This window comes from Callorhinus ursinus, unplaced genomic scaffold, assembly GCF_003265705.2.
Source record: "Callorhinus ursinus isolate GAN/ISIS: 27379988/994484 unplaced genomic scaffold, GSC_fseal_2.0 scaffold1, whole genome shotgun sequence".
Taxonomy (NCBI): Eukaryota; Metazoa; Chordata; class Mammalia; order Carnivora; family Otariidae; genus Callorhinus; species Callorhinus ursinus.
In genome coordinates this window covers 93,105,298-93,125,664 of record NW_027397063.1, presented here as the reverse complement: position 1 = coordinate 93,125,664, position 20,367 = coordinate 93,105,298, and the positions used below count along the sequence as shown (strand labels likewise).

General features: G+C 42.2%; 1 protein-coding gene across 6 annotated transcripts in view; it reads right to left on the bottom strand.

The window, feature by feature from the left end:
• The window catches only part of SPTSSB (serine palmitoyltransferase small subunit B), a 31,558-nt gene extending 11,474 nt beyond the window's left edge, over positions 1–20,084 (bottom strand). The window contains exons 1-4 of one of the 6 annotated variants that reach the window (XR_012379875.1): positions 19,574–20,076; positions 18,477–19,351; positions 8,215–8,311; positions 2,107–2,235 (exon numbers count right to left, since the gene is read on the bottom strand). Coding sequence is in view for 2 of the 6 variants with exons in the window: in XM_073897861.1 (XP_073753962.1) it covers positions 2,130–2,235; positions 8,215–8,311; positions 19,574–19,760 (390 nt within the window). In the remaining 4 variants the exon portion in view is untranslated. Of the gene's footprint in view, positions 1–1,922; positions 2,236–8,214; positions 8,312–16,570; positions 16,891–18,476; positions 19,352–19,573 lie in introns of those variants that run through there. The other 5 variants (XR_012379872.1, XM_025879591.2, XM_073897861.1 and 2 more) reach the window with 5 other exon arrangements.
• Positions 20,085–20,367: the final 283 nt, after the last annotated feature.

Here is a 20,367-nt window from a genome sequence, read left to right as displayed (position 1 = left end):
TAGTTGATTTAATTCTACTGCATTCTATGTTATTCTCTTTGGTCATTAAAAAATATCCCAGTTGTGAGCTACACCAATTATAACCTATAGTTGGAAACACCCTGCTTTAAGGCTTAACTCAAGTGCCAGCTTCTCTAAGATGCCTCTGCAATGTCCAATATGGCAGCCACTAGTCACATGGGGCAATTTAAATACTTAGTGCTCAGTAGGCACATGTAGCTCATGGCTACCATATTGGACAGCATAGATATAGAACATTTCTGTCATGGCGGCAAATTTTATTGGGCAGCGCTGTGGATTCTCTCTATATCTTGCTTGGACTAATGAAATAGCCTACAAACTTATCTCCTTTCACCTTACAATCTTCCATCCCGATGCTGGAATTAACTTTCTAAAATCACAGATTAATTTCTTTGCTTGAAACCCTTCAATGGCTCTCCATTTCCTATGATATGAAATATTCCTTTAAGGCCCCTCATGATCTCATTTTTCTACCTCTCCAGCAGCATCTCTGAACTCTCCCGCTAAATTCCATTCACTCTTAAGCTTCCATGCTTTTGTTCATCTTTTTTTTTTCTAGAAATGTTCTTGTGCCCTTTCTCTTCTAGATAAAATCCTGTTCACTTTCAAGACCTAGCTCCTATATTCTCTCTCCTATGAAACATTTTCAGGAAACTACCCTTCCTGAGCAAAATATATTGCTTTCGTTTATGTGTTCTAATTGGAATGTTTCAGCACTTATACCATAATATAATTAGCCATATAAAGTTTCTCCACTAGACTAGGAGGTCTTTGAGAACTGGGAATATGCCCCAGTCATCTCTTTAACCCCAGTACCTGGAATGTGGGATACTTGCATGCTGGCTGGTGAGCTGGTTGGCTGGCTGGCTGGCTGGCTGGCTGGCTGTCTGAACTGTAAGTAGGTTGAGGGCAGGGAACACACTTGTACTTATTTAATATTTCCATAGCACATGTGGGCTACATAAAAGGTACTTATGAATTCTCATTGTCTGCTTTCAGGCAATGAGTTTTAGGCAGATTGTTTTTTGCAAATTCAGTACAATCTGTCCTTTTGTAGGAAGGAAAGAAGCTGGTACTAAATTTTTTTCAATGTAACAAATGCTTTTTTTTTTCTCATACTATTTAAAGTTCATGGACTCTGTGGGGAATAAAAAAAAAAACACTTGTGAAGTCGTTTTAAAGCCCATTAAAATGGCTTTTACAAGTGCTTACTCTAGGTGAGTAATAATTTAAGATTGGTAGGTAGAAAAAATTGTTTTAATAGAGAAAAATCCCAGGATGGGAACATCTGGAGACCTTAATTGTGTTGTAGCTTACTCTTTTCTATTCATTCATCCATTCATTCATTTTGCTTCCTATTCCTGAACAAGTTCCAAAATCTTCTGGGTCCCAGCCTCTCTATGTAAAATGAAGATCATCATAACTGCCTCCAAGTGTCTCAGTGATGCGGTAGGGAATGTAGGGGTAGGTCGTGAGCTCTTTAGAAGTCATAGTCATGGTCCTAGTAGTGTTTGTTGATGTTTCTTGTGGATTGGTACAACTTTAAACTATTTGCAAGATTTTTCCTAAGTTAATAGAGTCAAAGGGTCTTTGTGAATTAACGGTTACCTATAACGGAGTGCTGTGTATATTTTATAGGAAGAAAAAACCTCAACCTTTATTTGTGTTCGCTAGTTGAATTGTCTAGTAATGTTTTTGAAAAACTAAAACAACATATGTATATAGTGATCACCACAAACCACTACTTGAAGGGCAATGCAATCTCTAAGCACATTTTCAAATGTGTCTTGGGCAGGGCAACCACATACCACTCACTGTGTGAGCTGTGCCCTGCGCAACCTTATGTAATAGTTCTTGTCTTGGAGACCTAATTGCAAGTTGCTGCTTTATGTGAACACGGTTTGATTCACAAAGATACAAAGTTCCTACGATTAATGGCAAAACTTCATATTGTGTCTATGTCAGAATCAGCCATAATAGCAGTTTATTGGTCTCCCACTTTCCAGATATCTTGCTCTAAGTTTTCTGTGGATGACTCCAGTGTCTTTTTGTGCCTCACAGAAAGTTCCATCCTTGCTTCACATTTTCCTGTGAATTTCCTTTCCATCTTAGAATACTCTCCAGCCATCCTTTGGCAACCAATGCCTCATGCTGATACCCGGGTTAATATTAGTAGTCAGACGAGAAGTGATGGATTTGAATAATTCTAGGCTCCTCGGAGAGGAAGAAACAAACAATTGTAAGTCAAAGCATGTTACTGCTTTGGGCAACTAAGTTACTCTAAGTTGTCTAATCCTGTACTTAGAAGTGACTTACTGAAATAATGTACTAAAAGGAAAAAGTCTCACCAACAATTTAGCCAAGTTGTTGTTGGTACAGTGTTGGTTTGAATTATATGCAAGAGCAGAGTGTGTTTGTGGCTATCTGAACTGACCTGATTGCCTCCAATTGTCATTGACACTAACAAAAGCAGAACAAGAGAAAACATGTATTTCCAGCCCAACTATCTATTGAGACCGCTGGGCAACATGGCATATGTTGGATAACTGTAATTTCAAAGTAATCCTTATTGTTTGGCATATTCTGACAGATTCCAGAGGGATTTATGAATTAAAGACTTCTGCCCAGGAAAGAAAATTTGGAATTTGACTTTAACACAAAATTTCATAATAGTTTAAGAAATACTAAGTTCACATTAGATCAGTCTCTATGTTGGGTAGCTATCAAAAAGAAGATAAATATTTTGAAACTAAAAAAGAGCAGTAAGTACATTCGTGTTGAGTAGATGTTATGAATAGGAAGAGAAATTTGTAACAAGTGGGATGATATATTTTGTGTTGTTCCTGGTGTCCTTTCATTTACTCATATAGAAAAAAGCCAAGTACCTCTGTTTATTTCTGCCCAAACTGGAGGGGAGAGTAGAATTTCTGAGCCAAGCTTTTAGCTAGAATGTCATTTCTTAGGATGAACCTCTTTATTACTATTTAAAAAAATTTTTTTATTAACATATAATGTATTATTTGTTTCGGGGGTACAGGTCTGCGATTCATCAGTCTTACACAATTCACAGTGCTCACCATAGCACACACCCTCCCCAATGTCCATCACCCAGCCACCCCATCCCTCCCACCCCCCACCACTCTATCACCCTCAGTTTGTTTCCTGAGATTAAGAGTCTTTATTACTATTTTATTAAAGAAGAAGAAACTGGGGTGCCTCGGTGGCTCAGTCGTTAAGCATCTGCCTTCAGCTCAGGTCATAATCTCAGGGTCCTGGAATAGAGCTCCATGTTGGGCTCCCTGCTCAGCGCAGAGTCTGCTTCTCCCTCTCCTTTTCCCCTCCCCTTACTCGTGCTTGCTCTCTCTCTCTCTCTTAAATAAATGAAATCTTAAATAAAACAGTCTGAACAATATATATTTTTTGTCGTTAAAAGTCTTGAGATTCTCAATTTGTAGTGGGGCATGACTAGCTGAGCAAAATTACATAGATGTACCATCCAAAGCTGAGTAAATAAATAACCCCAAATATCTTCAAATAATAATTCGGAGGTCCCAGTGGGGTTCCCTTTCTCTTGACTTTTAGGATACAAGAGGAAAATCAGAAACTGCCAAACTACAAATAACCTTCTGAGAGGAGGGATGACATGTTTACGTGTATTCTTGGCATCAGTGAAAGTCAGTATACAGAATACATACAGTACTTGTGGGAATTGTAAATTCTATGATATGCCTATTTGTTTTTGACAGTGATGTGAAAAATGGGGCTTATAAGACCCCAGTACCCAAAGCACTTTAAAAGAAGTCAGAGTGGAAAAGTGGTTAAATTGTTTGGCCGAAACTTTTCTACTGTCATTACAGAGCCCTTTCTAGGCAACTGTATTCCATGCACATCATAACAGTTCTGCTTTGTGTTTTCTTCCCTAGCTCTTGGCCATCAAACCCACAATTTTTTTTTAAAGATTTTATTTATTTATTTGACAGAGAGAGACACAGCGAGAGAGGGAACACAAGCAGGGGGAGTGGGAGAGGGAGAGGCAGGCTTCCCGCAGAGCAGGGAGCCCAATGTGGGGCTGGATCCCAGGACTCGGGAATCATGACCTGAGCCGAAGGCAGACGCTTAATGACTGAGCCACCCCGGCGCCCAAACCCACAATTCAGTAAAGGAACTACGTTCTTATTGTTTGTTTCTAAGGACTCTGTTTTCTTAGGAGCTAGAGGCCTGACCATGAAAAATTAAACCTTTATCTCATCCTATCTATCGTCATTATATTTGATGTGTCTTCAGAAACAGAAAACTTATTTCTAAGAAACAATCTGAGGCCGAAGAAGGTGAGTTACTGCAACACTCATCTGTCACAATCATACCTGGTAAGCACTTGCTCCCAGAGTTCTGTCAATGGAAATCTGTTTGATAGGCAGGCAGCTGGTCAATCAAGACACTTCCAATAGTATGTCCTAACAGTAGTTTTCTTTGGAAATTTATTTTTTTGATAACATTGAATATTTGCTCATAAAACTTTTTTGTTTTTTTTAATTTTCTATCCTTCCTCCTCTTTCTCATTCTTCTGGTTTGTTTTTTACTTCTTATTACACTGTTTGGAATGCTTCTGGTGATGAGTTCAGTGTTTTTCTTATTTTGGTGACCAACAACACTGAACTCTCATAGGCGTGATTTTTGTGACAGTAGTAATACAGTCTGTTGCTTTTTCACTGCCCTCAACTGAGCTGCTTCTGTGTCTCAGTTATTATTGCTTTTAGGCAAATAAGTAGAAATCTAGGCTGACTCCAAGGGTCATGGAGATAGACATGGCATTGTTGAGATGTTTTCTCTGTCAACGCCCAGATCCGAGGTCATTTCCCTCCGGGGTTGGTTGGCATTCTAGGTCAGCTAGTTTCTGGCGTAGGGAATTTAGGGGTACGAGGAGGGGGGAAAGGAAAGACAGGTGTTCATAGAGTTACGTCAAAACAGGTTGTTGCTTTTAGGCAATTAAATTACTCTAAATCTTATGATTTCGTACTTAAAATTGAGTTACCTAAATGATATACTAAAAGAAAAAAGTCTCATTGACCATTTAGCCAAGTGGATTTCTCATTCTCCCGGTAAGAACTGTGTAGCCATATTATTACTGGCTTCATTCTCTTTCACCTGCTCCCAAGTGCCTGGCTACCTTGCATGATTCTAGTGAAAAGTGGACAAGTGCTAAGCTGCAGGCCTGTTCTTTTAAATGGGTAACAACTGCTTGTTTCCCAAGAATTTTATTGATTTTCAAGTAAATGTGAGAAGGCTAATGGCAACTGGGCATATTAAGAAAAATGTTTTCAGCCGGCAGATTTTATAACCAATTTAACTATAGGCGTAAATTGGGTGAGATAAAATGTTCTTTTCCCCCTTGGAATAAATGTGGGCTTGTTGGTCAAGAATACCAGAGGGAATCTCCCAGGACATAAGCATATTTAAATTAAGATTTCATAGTACGTTGAATGGTGGATCCCAAAGAGATATGTCCACATCTTGGAACTTGTGAATGTGGCCTTATTTGGGAAAAGGGTCTTTGTAGCTATAATTAAGTTATGAATCCCAGCACAGGAGGTGCAGAGGAAAAATTCCCCGTAAAGCCTTTGGAGGGAATGTGGTCCAGCTAACACATTGATTTCAGACTTCTAGCCTCCAGAGCTATCAGAGAATACATTTGTTTTAAGCCACCCATGTTGTCATACTTTGTTACACCAGCCCTAGGAAACAAATTCAGATCTCTTTAAAAACACCAGAATTTTGGGATGCCTGGGTGGCTCAGTCGGTCGAGCCTCTATGTTCGGCTCAGATCGTGATCTCAGGGTCTTGGGATCGAATCCCTCATCGGGCTCCTTGCTCAGCGGGGAGTCTGCTTCTCCCTCTGCCTGCCACTCTCCCTGCTTGTGCTCTCTCTCTCTCTTACAAATAGATGAATAAAATCTTTAAAAAAAACCCCAAAAAACATTAGGGGCACCTGGGTGGCTCAGTCGTTAAGCATCTGCCTCCGGCTCGGGTCATGATCCTGGGGTCCTGGGATCGAGCCCCGCATCAGGCTCCCTGCTCAGCGGGAAGCCTGCTTCTCCCTCTCCCACGCCCCCTGCTTGTGTTCCCTCTCTTGCTTTGTTTCTCTCTGTCAAATAAATAAAATCTTAAAAAAAATAAAAAATACAGAAAAAACATTAGAATTTTATAATGTGAAATTCTCTTCAGAGAACAGAAAAAACGTTTATTAAGTACCACTGTGGCAGGCACTGGCTAGATGCTTAACTTAAGTGCCTTCTATTTTAAGGATGAAAAAACTGGGGGCAAAAGTTTCACAGTGACCGAATGTGGAGCTGGGTGAGAATCTCACTGAGAGACTGGGTGTGATGAGTAGTGATGAGCTCTGGCCCTGGATCACATCTGGGTTTAACCCTGGCCAAGTGACTCAACCGCTCTGACTCAGTTTCCTCAAGTGGGAATTAGGAATCATAACAGAACTTCATAAGATTTCTGGGAAGATTAAAAAGTGTAAGGTATTTACAATAATACATAGGAAGAGCTAAATGAATATTAACTATTATGATTACTACATAGTGTTTTATATACTACATTACTTACACTGCACACTCTATTAATATTACTAATCATTGCCTTAGCTATGAATACCAGGTATAGATTAAAGGAACATGAGCTCATCTTTAAGACAAGGCATCTGAACTTTGTTATTCAATTAGAGGCCACTTTTAGAGATACTCTTCTTTAGTATGTTTATTCAGTTCTGGTGTGGCTGTCATCAAGGAGATAAAAAATATACCACTTCATTTTAAAGACCAGAAAACTAGGCTCCCCCCGCCCCCCTGGGTGGCTCAGTGGGGCGCCTGCGTGGCTCAGTCATTAAGCGTCTGCCTTCGGCTCAGGTCATGATCCCAGGGTCCTGGGTTCGAGCCCCGCGTCGGGCTCCCAGCTTCGCGGGAAGACCGCTTCTCCCTCTCCCACCCCCACCCCCACCCCCTGCTTGTGTTCCTGCTCTATCTCTCTGTGTGTGTCAGATAAATAAATAAAATCTTAAAAAAAAAGGACAAGAAAACTGAAGCGCATTAGCTTTTTGCACTTTGCTTATTGCCAAAAGCCAAAGCGGAAACAACAGTGGGGTTTGGTCCTAGGATTCTCTCACTCCGAGCGTTGTTTCCATCGCCGTACTGGCCCTCCTGTGGGAGTGCTGTACAAATGCGAAGGGTCCCATGAGTGGCTTTGAATTAGGAAAATCAGTCCTCGTTATCAATAAAGTAATTTAGGAGCTTCCCAAACTATTTTAAAATGAAGACATTTTTTGCCAACCATTTCAGAACCATAAATCTCTTAAAACATTGTGGCAAAGGGAAGGATTAAGAAACAATTTAGAAGATAAATCTACTTCTTTTTGTCCCCACCCCTACTCTTTTCCCCATTTCCCATAGATTTCATCAAAGCGGTCATGACAACAATTAGTGGTAATCTAGGTTTTGGTTTTTTTTTTTCATTTTACTTCCTTTTCTTACTTTCTTAAAAATAAAAGAAACAGAACAAAAATGAAGGTCCTATTATAAGCACGGATCGTCCTCACTTTCACTGCTAACATCTTTGAAAGAAAAATGTTTTCATTTTATCATATTTCTCAATTTGTCCCATCCAGTTAATTAAATACTTATTAAAACATTTAGTACGCTCTTGTATCAAAGGTCTTCCAGGATAAGATGCCGCTCCATTTAAATAAAAGATGAAGGATGCTGAAACAGAAGACGCCTTTAACCAGCAGACCCATAAATAAGAAAGGAGCTGGCATTATGCAGTCCTGACCCTGGCACTTGTACTAGGCTTGGCCAGAGGTTCTTAACCTGGAGGCCAAGCACTTGGTGGTGGGGCGCATCTAGAAACCCCTTGAGATGTTAGCAAATTTTGCATAAACCTTTTTCTGCACACGCTTTCAAAGAAGCCTGTGATGTCTGTTAGCTAAGCTGTTTCAAGGCCTCATTGCTAAAGCTAATTGCCCCATTTTATTCCTTTGTATCATCTTAAATGTCATTATAATATCAAGGATATAATGTTTGTTGGTTGCTTAAGTGAGAACCAGAAGCCCCGTGTTGTTGAAGATGTCATCTTGTCATCAAAAGGGTCAGATTTCTAAAAGTGAGACTCCATGATATAATCAGAAGAATTTACCTGCCGAGGAGGGTCCAGAGCTGGGTTCTTGTCTTTGTGCCTCTGTGGAATGATCCTGTGTGGGTTACTCCTCTTCTCTGGGTTGCTGTTTCTTCATCTGTGAAATAAAGATTTGAATTAACCCAAAGTTGCCTTCAAACTTCAAAACAATTCTGTTCCATGTAAAAGATTATGCAACCTCTTAAATGGATATCTCCCACAAAATTCTAGAATATATTACAAAAACAAGGTATAACAAGCTAGTCATATTTAAAAATTGTTTTCAGAGAAGGTTACAGTTTGAAAACATGCCATTGGCTAGTCACTTCCGAATGTCCCTGGGGGACTATTAGGTGCCATGTTACCATCTATAGCAGGGTTGAGGGGACCCCCAAGTGGGACAGAGACAAGGCTAAGAGTCTTGCACCTCATTTCTAGCAGAACAGCCAGCTTTTGATCTGCTTTATATGGCGGGTTTTATGTGAGATTTTGTTTGTAGAAAATATGTTTGTTTTTTTTTTGAAAATGTTTTTTGATTTTGATTAGTCTCTTTTGATATCCATGGTGGGGAGAAAAAGGAAAAAGTTAATCTTTTTTTAATCTGTTTAAAAATCTGTTTTTGAAAAGGCACTGGAAACAATCAGAAGCCCTAAGGCTTTTTCCTATTTTGACATTAGCTGTGTCACATTAGGCAAGTCAGATAGTCTTTCTGAATTTTTGTCTTCACATATCATGATAATAGTATCTGATTAACAAGGTATTTGTAAGAACCAAATGAAATGTTTGTGCAAGTGCTTCGTAATTGGTAAAGCATCATCAAGTCGGGGAGTGGGTTAAAGACCCACTGGTGAGGCCCACAGGTCTGCATTTTCTCCTGACCACGGTAGCATTTTTGTCCATCTGAATTAAATCATAGAAATTATGCATGATCAAATTTACAGATAAGCCCAAGTTATGGGGTGGAGTTATAAGACTTAGCAGGTTACAGGGTTCCAAGTATGGTAAAACTTAGGGGGAAATATAAAATCTTGTTCTTCAATTCAAAAAGTTAACTGTCTAAGGGTCAGATGGGGGAAAATGTGGCCGATGATCAGTTCAAGTAAAAAAAACTAAAGAATTTAATTTGACTTCAAGTTCATTACGAGTCGTTAGTGTTGTGAAATGTTGGGCAAATAAGCAATCTAATTGTCTCAGTCCATTTGGGCTGTTAGAACACCACAAACTGGGTAACTTATAAGCAATAGTAATTTATTTCTTGCAGTTCTGGAGACTAAGAAGTCCAAGATCAAGGTGACAGCATCCCTATCATTCTGGCGAAGGCCCTCTTCCTGGTTCATAGCCGGTACCTTCTACTGTATCCTCGCATGGCGGAAGGGGCAAGAGATCTCTCTGGAGCCTCTTTATAAGAACACTAATCCCATTCATAGGGGGCTCAATCCTCATCACCTAAACACCTCCTGAAGGTCCCCACCTCCTTCTAATCCCTTTGGGGGTTCAGATTCAACATGGATTTTGGGAGGATACATTCAGACCACAGTGCCAGTGTTCTTCTGTATTTATAGGAGTACTGTGCCACAGGTGACAAAGGGGGCTACAGCACTTGGCTTTGATTAGCATCCTTCTTCCAGCTGTTAAAAGCAGTTACTCCAGCAGGCTGAGCACATCCAAAGGAAGCTAAATAGAGAAAAGTCTGGAAGTTTTTTTTTTTTAAATTAACATATAATGTATTATTTGTTTTAGGGGTACAGGTCTGTGATTCATCAGTCTTATACAATCCACAGCGCTCACCATAGCACACACCCTCCCACAGTATCCATCACCCAGCCACCCCATCCCTCCCACCCCCCTCCCCTCCAGCAACCCTCAGTTTGTTTCCTGAGATGAAGAGTCTCTTATGGTTGGTCTCCCAAGTCTGGAAGGTTTTCAAGGGCAATGTTGAGAGAAGATTTGAGGAGAGAAACGTGTCGTGGAGGTCTTAAAAGATCTGAAAGGTTTTAAATGATGTCACAGGCAGTCATGGAGGTGAAGGTTTGGAATTTATTGTTTTCAGAGGTGAATCTCAGGGAAAACTTTAAATAATAAGAGCTATCTAAAGGGAAAGCGATTGCCTAGTTGAAGTAGTGAGATTTCCATTAGGGAAACCGTTCAAGCAGAGACTGGACCACACCTCCCGAGGGTTGCTATCAATCAGCAGGAAGGTTTTAAGAAGAAATTACTAAGATTTCATCAAATCTGAGATCCTATTTCTACAACAGAATTCAATATCCCACTGGAGAATGATTTGCTTCATTAAATTTTGGGGGGCTGTAATAAAAGTGTGGATTTTGAAATTGGCAAGCTGGAGTTTACTACTGTGTGATAGTCAGGATGCTGTTTAACCCCTGGGAACATCAGTTATGTTGTCAGTAACACAGAGATGATTATTTCTGTGTTGCTGTAAAGATGATACAGCACAACATTGGTAAAGAATACTTAATGGTGCCTGGTCCTAGTAAAGGGCTCAGAGAGTAAATTTTATCACAATTATTATTTGTTCCTCTTATTTTCTACATGCGTTTTATTTCTTCTCCTAAGAGATTCCTTTCAGGTGACTCTACTGAACCTTTTAGAGACATATGATGTAAGTGGGTAAAATGGTGACTTCCGTGAGCCTAGGAGAAAGAATTCACTCCAAAGGTCACAGGGGTACCATATCACCTCTTTTGTGTTTGCATCAAAAAAAAAGTTTTCTCCTAAATGGAGGAAACCTGTGGAACAACTTCTTTGTCCTCAGTTATAACCTGATTTTCCTGCCCATCAAAACCAGAACTAGGTCAACCTGATTGATTTTTTTTCTTTGTTGAAAATTTTAGGCAATAAAACATCTTATTAAAAATTTAAGGACCAAGATCTCCCTTGTGGAGTAGAGGAAGTATCTACAGCCTTGAGGAATAAAAAGAGCTGGTAACTGAAGAATTGGGGTCAGTTATGTCTTCTTTCTAGGCCCAGTTTCTTTCCATCAATAGAGTGATCCTAAGCTAATTTTACTTAAAAATGACTTCCCAGTTGATGAGTTAGTAAAGGAGAAGTTTACTATTCTGAGGGGAAGACGAAAGCCAGGAGACTCCCCCGTGGTTGGGAGAGAGACCATGTGAATTCTGTTTGCCAGAAGCAGAGGGAGGCAGAGAGGATGCTGGGGTTCCATATGTTGGTCACAGGTTGGCGTTTGGTCTCATTCAGAAGGTAATAAGGACTTGTCTGGGAGGAGGCGCTATGATAATTCTGACCAAGGGTCTCACACAAAAAGAGGATTATTCAATTTTCAAAAGAAATGAAAAGGATACTATAACACTTTTGGGTTTAGATAAGACTCCACTTCAAATAATTTTTTTCCCACTTTTCTTTCTTCTGCATCAGTGAACATGTATTGATGCCTAAGGGGCGTGACATTTTATGAGGCATGGGTGTGTTCCAGAACGGGGATGAGCTGGTACTTGGGCTATCTACAGGGGAGGGTGAGGGCACTAGAGGTGATTATTGCCCCAGAAAAGTTGCTTTGGACATGCCACCTTGAGCTGGTTTCCTCCTCTCTTTTTCTAGTCCATTTAATTTTCTTGTTCAATATCCTGCTTATATTAATTCCCCAATTCTCTTTTTAATCTTTTCGGAGAGCTTGAACTCAAAATGACGCCTTTAGCTTGGAATTCCTAATTGACATCCTTTGATCTTACAATGCAGCTGAAAGGGCAGAGATGCAATATTTGAATAGCAAACTGTCCCCCAGGAAATTGCCATTCTATATTGGTAATAAGAGCAGGTAGTATTTATTGAACAACTTTTGTCCCAGAACTTTGCTAACCACTTTATATGTTTACTTTATATAGTTCACTTAATAACACTATAGGGGAGGCACTATTTCTTTTCTTTCTTTCTTTTTTTTTTAAGATTTTATTTATTTATTTGACAGAGAGAGACACAGAGAGAGAGGGAACACAAGCAGGGGGAGTGGAGAGGGAGAAGCAGGCTTCTTGCCGAGCAGGGAACCCGATGCGGGACTTGATCCCAGGACCCTGGGATCACGACCTGAGCCGAAGGCAGACGCTTAACGACTGAGTCACCCAGGCGTCCCAAGCGGAGGCACTATTTTTATAACCATTTCACAAATGAGGAAAGTGAGACATTGGGGAATTTATTTTATTTTATTTATTTTTTAAAGATTATTTGAGAGAGGGAGAGAGAGAATGCAAGCCAGGGGGTGGGGGGAACAGAGAGAGAGGGAGAGAAGCAGACTCCCCACTGAATGCGGAGCCCAAGGCAGGGCTTGATCCCAGGACCCTGAGATCATGACCTGAGGCAAAATCACTGGACACTCAACTGACTGAGCCACCCAGGCGCCCCTGACATTGGGAATTTAAAAGCGGACCCACAGTCTCACAACTAATTTAGAGTACACAACTCTTAACCACTCTGCCAGACTGCCTATCTATGCAAAGAGCTTTGATCTTAACCTGGCAAATCATTAATCTACCCACCCATCCATCCACTCAAATATTCATCAAACATGTGCTAGAGAGGGGCGCCTGGGAGTCTGCTTGTGATTCTCTCCCTCCCTTTCCCTCTGACCTCACCCCGTGCTCCTCTCTCTCTCTCAAATTAATAAAGAAATCTTTAATTTAAAAAATGTACTAGAGATGTAAACTATGACTAAGACTGACATGGGCACTCTCCTCTAGCCACTTTCTAGAGAGGAGAAAGGACAGTTACACTAGCATAACCACACAGTGTGATAGCACTATGACAGGGAAGGGGGCAGGGAAGGAGGCTCCAACCCAGTCTGGAAGGGGGTGTCAGGACAGGCAGGTGGAAAAGTTCTTATCCTCATCACTGTGTGCTTCAACTATTTTGTAGCAAAAGGCATATAATGTAACCTCTACAAAGAGAGGTCTTTGAAACAAGGTCTTCCTCTATGTTGTTCCCCCAGCACCTGGCACATAGTGACTGCTCAATTAACATCTGTAGAATAAATGAATTAGAATTCTAATACTCCATAATAACCCCATTATAACAGGGAATCTTTTGACTTATTTCTAACTGGACTCTGAACATGCTTAAATGCTTCTCCTCTAAGCCTGAAATAAATGCTCTTTTTTTTTGTACTTAAAAACATCAAGTCCCTGCTCCCTTTTAAGCCATTTTCTAAAAGCGCTATTCCAGGAGAACTGCCACATCCATTGTCTTTTCCTACAGCAATGTGTCCTCTGGTGTCTTTTAAAACAGGGGCCTTGGGGTGCCTGGGTGGCTCAGTCGTTAAGCATCTGCCGTCAGCTCAGGTCATGATCCCAGGGTCCCGGGATGGAGCCCCGCATCGGGCTCCCTGCTCAGCGGGAAGCCTGCTTCTCCCTCTCCCACTCCCCGTTTGTGTTCCCTCTCTCGCTGTGTCTCTCTGTCAAATAAATAAATAAAAATCTTTAAAACAGGGGCCTTGAGTAGAGATTCTGGGACAGTCCAGGAAAGTGGAGACTCTGGTTGCTTCCCCTCTCCTTTTTCGGGTGATCTGTGGGATTCCATGCTCTGTTCGCTAGTTCTGAAAGCTCCGTTCTCCCTTCACCTTTCCAAGATGACCTGGAAAGTTATCTTCCCCTCATCCTCTCCCCAACCCTCTCACTCTTCAAAGAAGATGTAAACTTTGGGAAAGCAGTTCTTAATTATTTACCACACGGTCCTCCGGCAGACTACAAGAATCCAGGGCAAAGCAAGAGAGAAAGGCAAAAGAAAACCAAAACCCCAGGCTAATGATTTCCCTCAACAAGAATTTTTGTTATCATAAGGTAGTGTTTTATTTAGGTTATGGTTCTTTGGAGCAGGTGTTAAGCTATGTCTTCCTTGGGGCTGCGTTAAGACTCGTATTTTCCTTAATGAGACAGCAGCAAATCCAAGGGAGCAAAATAATGCTGATGGGAAGGGGACACTGAGACTCCTGAGGGGACAAGTTCACTCCTCACGGTCTATCTCAGAGACACAGGGCCAGGTTTGTACACGATTATCTAATTACATAATTTTACTTCCTAGCATGATGCCACAGTTTAAAACTGTACCTCATTCCCTTCCCTGCTTAATTTTTTCTCCAGAGCCCTTATCTCCTATCATACACTGTAATTCACTTAATAATAATAATAATAATAATAAATTTTTTAATCATTCTTTAAATGGCTGATGTCCCCTCTAGAATTGAAGCTCCTCGAAGGAGCTTATTTTATTACTCATTCAGGGCCTAGAGTTGTTCTGGCCCAAGATAGGTGCACAATAAATATCTATTGGATAAATGAATTATTAATCCCGATCAAAGCAATATTAATAAATAATAAATGTGATCAAGCTTTTTTTTAAGTGTATTTAATCTACAGACAACTGGTTGGACCTTTAAAATTATTTTGTATAAATCTTCTAATTGGATAAAATATGACAATAGGACCTTTACAAAAGCTTTGATGGTCAAAAGCCAAATGGAACCCATTTTCATCAGCATGGTATGCTCTTCTAAACATATACATGGAAGGATAAGCCTGTGCTGATGACAATAGAAACTCTTGTGTTTTCCTGATGCAGGCAGACTTACTTGAATCCCTAAAGCTAAGGGTATGGTTAGGCTCATTGTACTCATAACTGTTGCTAGCAGCAAGTTTAGCTGCTACTTACCAGCCCCATGGAACTCAGAGACTCACTAATTTTATATTCTTATTTCTGGACAAAGCACTATCATCCAATTCCATGGTTCTTGGTACAGGATCAGGCAGTTTATGGGAACTCAAACCATTAAGGTGACTAGAGGAATATATGCATTATCTGAGAGCTCCTCTTGTATTGGAGATCATATAATCACAGGAGATGCTTTCTAGCAGCGCCATGTCGGTGTAGTCTGAAAACCACTGTGGTGGCTCCAGCTTTTCCTTCCCCCTCCCCAAGACTCCTACTCCGGGGGCCAATCTAGTGGGAGTGAAACTGGGCTTATCTGAGTGGCAAAGTTCACTTTTGGTTGAGATTTAAGTAACCTCCTTGTCTCATGCAGTGTGACCTCTTTCAACAACTGGTCTGAAGAACTGATAAAGGACTAGAGTTATCTAGAGGTAGGAGGAACAACTGGCCTCACTGGGCTTAAATTAATATGGCAAGTTGGTGAATCCAAAAAGGGCATTTACAAGCCAATTCTCTGTAAGACTACATTAATGACACTTGACTACTTTCCTTATTTATTTATTTATTTATTTATTTGAGACAGAGAGAGAGAGAGAGAGAGACAGAGAGAGTTCATGCCGGGGCGGGGGGGGGAATGGGGGCAGAGAAAGAGAGGATCTTAAGCAGGCTCCACGCCCAGCACAAGCCCAACTCGAACCTTGATTTCATGACCCTGAGATCATGATGCTGAGATCATGACCTGAGCTGAAATCAGGAGTGGGATGCTTAACTGACTGAGCCACCCAGGTGCCCCTACATTTGACTGATTTCTAAACAGAGGAAAGCTTGGGTGGGTGTGTAAACATGTGCAAATCACAAAGCTGTGTAACACCTGTGCCACTCTTGATTATTTCATATATTTCAATGTGGCCCTTGGGGAAAAAGCCTCATGTGGGGACACCTGGGTGGCTCAGTCAGTTAGGCATCTTCCTTTGGCTCAGGTCATGGTCCCGGGATCCTGGGATCAAGTCCTGTGTCAGGCTCCTTGCTCAGTGGGGAGTCTGCTTTTCCCTCTGCCTGCCACTCCCCCTGCTTGTGCTCTCTCTCTGACAAATGAATAAATAAAATCTTTAAAAAAATTTTTTTAAAAAGGCCTCATGTAAACCATTTGTCTAGTGGTATATGGGGATTCATGAACTCCCAAGTTCTAAATCCACTCATTTTTTTTTTATTTTGGCCAATTTATTTTTAAAAACCAGCTTTATTGAGATATAATTCAGACATTTCAAGTACACAATTCAGTAGTCTTTAGTATACTCACAGTGATATAAACATCACCAGTCAACTTTAGACCATTTTCATCACCCCAAGACACCTGTATTCAACTTTTCTTTTAATTTATTTATTTGAGAGAGAGAGAGAGAGAGGAAGCAAGAGTACATGTGAACAGGAGGAGGGGGAGAGGTAGAGGGAGAGAATCTCAAGCAGACTCCCTGCTGAGCTTGGAGACCGATTCAGGGCTCCATCCCAGAACCCTGAGATCATGACCTGAGCTGAAATCGAGTCAGATGCTTAACTGAGCCACCCAGGCGCCCCTGCCACAGCAACTCACCATCTTATATTCCTACCACCAATGTGTGATGATCCCGATTTCTCTACCTCCTTTCCAACAGTGTTATTATCTGCCTTTTTTATTATGGTCATTTTGGTTGGTGTGAAATGGTACCTTATGCTTTTGATCTTCATTTCCTTAATGACTACTGATAGTAAGTACTTTTTCATGTGTTGATTGGCCGTGTGTACATCTTCTTTGGAGAAATGGCTCTTTGATTCCCTTGCCCATTTTTGAATGGCTTATTTGTCTTTTAGATGTTAAATTTTTCTTCATATGCCTTAAGAATGGGGGTAGTTGGAGGAAGAGCCTGAGACCTCTTGCCTGCTCCTGCCTAGACGAAAGTTTCTACAACACAAAACGGGTGGTAAGATGCCAGTAGCCTGCTTTTCCCAGGGTATACCATAGCCCTACACTGGGATCTAAGTTGAGAGGGAGCCCTGTGTTCTTGGCTGCAGGCCCCGGGAATGGAGCACCACCCCCTAGCTGGAAGGGGGCAGGGAAGTGGGTTGTGACTGAAATGCCTCACACTCCTGCTGTTCTTACTGAATTGCAGTAGTTTGTCTTGAGTAAAGTTTTCCTCATTTGTTGTCTTTCCTCAGAACAATTTCCAGAGACGAAATAGCTCATCTGTAATTTTCACCAGTGGTTGTTTTGCTACAGAGTGGGTTCATGGAGCTCCTCACACAACCTTTCTGGAAGTTGAGTTCCTTTTGAATAATTTTTAATGCAAATGTTGCATCTGTTATACTTGGTGGTAAAAGAGTTTATGTTGACATAGTAGATAGAGAATTATGAAGGACAGTTTTTACAAAAGTAAATTTTGTAAATTTATTAACATTGGATTAAGAGAACTGATTGAAGTTGAGGCCTGGTTGACTTTTAACTTTATATCCAGTCAAATTCTAGAATGCTCATGCATTTGATTTGACAAACTATTCTTAATTTATTGTTATTAAATGGCCGAATAGAAATATTTGAATAATAAGGGTGACAGCGCATTTCATATGAGATTATTGCTCTAGTAATCTATGTACAAAGCCATCAAAGCCATTGACAGTTATCAAAATGATTCCTGTTTTTGAAAGCACAGGAATAATTAAAATGTGAAAATCAAGTTATTAAAACCTCATTAGTTTTATGCGTTAATCTAAAAAGTTCACAGGCAAAAATGTCCATGTATTTCTTAATTAATTCAAAAGAACGACCACATCACTATGTCTTTTATAAAAACAACTTTCCCAATTTCCGTGATGAACCCGTTTGTAGTTTTAGGGCTAAGATTTACATTTAACAGTTCCTCAAATTCTTTATTGAATCAGGAGCTGAACTCATCTATGTTAATTGCCAACCAGTCGAATATCACTTTAGTTGAAACAGACATAGAACCTCGGCTCATATCTAAAACCCTCCTCTTTCCATTCCTTTCCATTCCATGGCAAAGCTAACTATTCCTTTCTCCTGGGGTTTAGAAGTCTGGTTACTCATGAATGATCACATAACCATCTTTGAGAAAATACATACTGCTTAATAATCATGAGAAAATGTTAAAATGTACTCCTTGTTGGAAATTCTTCACTTTTTGGGCAGTTGACTTGTGCGTACTATCACCTAAAGTAGCTTTAGGGGCAAAAAGTATTATATAAGAACATAACACTAGAATATTTAAGAATGAAACCAAGCACCTCCCAAAGATATTTCCCTGAATAGTTACTGAACTACACAAAGATAAATATGAAAGTAATTCACAAAGTAATCTCTTCTTTGGGCTGGGAAAGTTTCGGTAATAAAGTTTGGCTTCTGTTGAGTGAAACCTCTTAGTTTCTAACTATGTTAGAAAGGCAACGGTGTTACTAAGGTAAATGGAAAAACCCATTCAATTCTTAAAATTTTAATACAGTTAAATAATAAACTGATAAATTGCATTAAAGCTAGGATTAATTTTTCCCCTATAGAGACAGGAATTCTAACCTACTAAAGCTACTTTAGCGTTCAAGCATATATTTTGGAAGATGCTTACCTCCCGGTTGGGTGTATCTCCCTGCGGCTTAGGTGAGCGCCCAGGCTTTGGCTCCTCCCCAGCTGCTGCGAGCTTCCCACTGCGCCGGGCGCCTCAGAGCCTCCTGGAGTTAGGTGTTCGGCCCCGCCCTCTGCACTATTGCTAAAACTCCAATTCTGCCAGACCGATTCCGGTGATTAATTATTGACAAAAGGAAAACACTCCCGCGCAAACTTGTGTCCAACCGCACTGCTCCCAGCGATTGCTTCCAGAGGAGAATGCCGGCTGCACCACTCCCCTCCCCCTTTGCTCTACGGTCCCAACTTCCCACACGCTGCCACTCTCTGTCCTGGGCGATCAGGCTCGTCCTCGGAGGAATGCAGCCCAGCGACTTCTACATTTTTTAAATTTGGTTTTCTGCAGCTCGTTAGCACTTCTCCGGGGACCAGCCTCTCAGGAGGGGGCGCTTTCCGGATGCAGGGGAAGCAGGGGCTCTGAGAGCAACGGAGGAGGCGAAGGCGTCGCTGTCACCTCCGGCTGCTGCAGTAAAACCCCGAGCCGCGGCGGGGTTGGGGAGGAGGGGATAGGGAGGTGTCCTCCCCCCTTGCTTGGGCTGGGAGCCCCGACACTACCAGAGGGGCACGTCCTTCGGTAGTGGTGGTGGGGGCGGGCAGATAAACGGGAGGCGCGAGGTGGGAGCTTTGGGGCTTTAGCCGGAGCCAGCGTTAACCCGACCACGGGAAGCCTGCGCCCCGCATCCATCCATCTGCAGACTTGGGCAAGGGGGCGAAGCTCGGCGGATGCTGAGCAGGACTGCGGTGTGAAACTCGGCAGCAGGCTGCGAAGTGAGCCCAGGGCTCCGGGCCGGGGCGGCAGTCGGCCGAGCAGGCATCTCCCTACATTTGTTTGTCAAAAATCGAAGAAAGTAAACCCATTTAACGTCGGCAGCTGATTTTGGTGCCTTCGAACGCGCAAAAACGCCTCTCCCCGCCCCACTCCCTCCATCCTGCCCCGTTCCCTCCGCCCCTTGGCTGGGAGGTTAATCGTTGAAAAACTGGGCCCCCCCGGGGAAACAGAAGGAAGGATCGTGCCCGGGGAACTTGTGTGTGCTCACTCACAAGTGAAGAGAATTAATCCGGGCCCGGACTGCGGCAGGAAAGCAAACTGGGGAGAGCGGGCTGGGAGGCGTCTCGGCGGTGCAGACCCGCGCGGCGCGGGCTCCCGCGGTTCCGGGGCCGGCGTGCCCAGCGCCCGCGCTCCACTCTCAACGATCTTCCCGAGGAGGCGCGGGACCGCGAAGAGCATCTTCCCTGGAAGCCCGCATCCAGAACACCATCGATCCCTTCTCTACCGAGCGCAGGATGCTTAGATTTAACGTGGCGGCTGCTGGCTGCGAGCGCAGAGGCCCTTGAGGATCACGGCCCCGATATCTCCGCCACCGAGACTCTCTGCCCAAGGCCCGGGGACGTCCGGGGCCCAGAGCCTCTTGTGATTAATGAGCATTTGGGCAACTGCCAGTCAGCCCCCACTGCTGAAGGAGGAGGCACTGCACATGCTCGGCCAGGGCTGATGGTGCTGAAGCGCGAATTTGAGCTGCGGGCAGGTTTCTGCTCGTTTTCACCACACTCTTCCAGCAGGTTCCAAGCCGCGGGTGCCACGAAGAGGGAGGTTTACGTTATTGAGAGGGATTTTCTCCTCGCAGGAGGGGGTGCGTCCCCAAAGGAAGCTGAAGGTGGTTGGGGCCAGGGAAGGGAGCCACTAGGAACGGAGGAGCACTTTGGAACATGTACTGGCCAGTTTTTACATGGTTATCTTTTCCTTCTCTGGAACTGTATCTAAATATGAGCAACCACGCCTAGTATTTTTTATTTCATTATCACTTTGTGTTGTTCACATTCCTTATCTCGCTGCC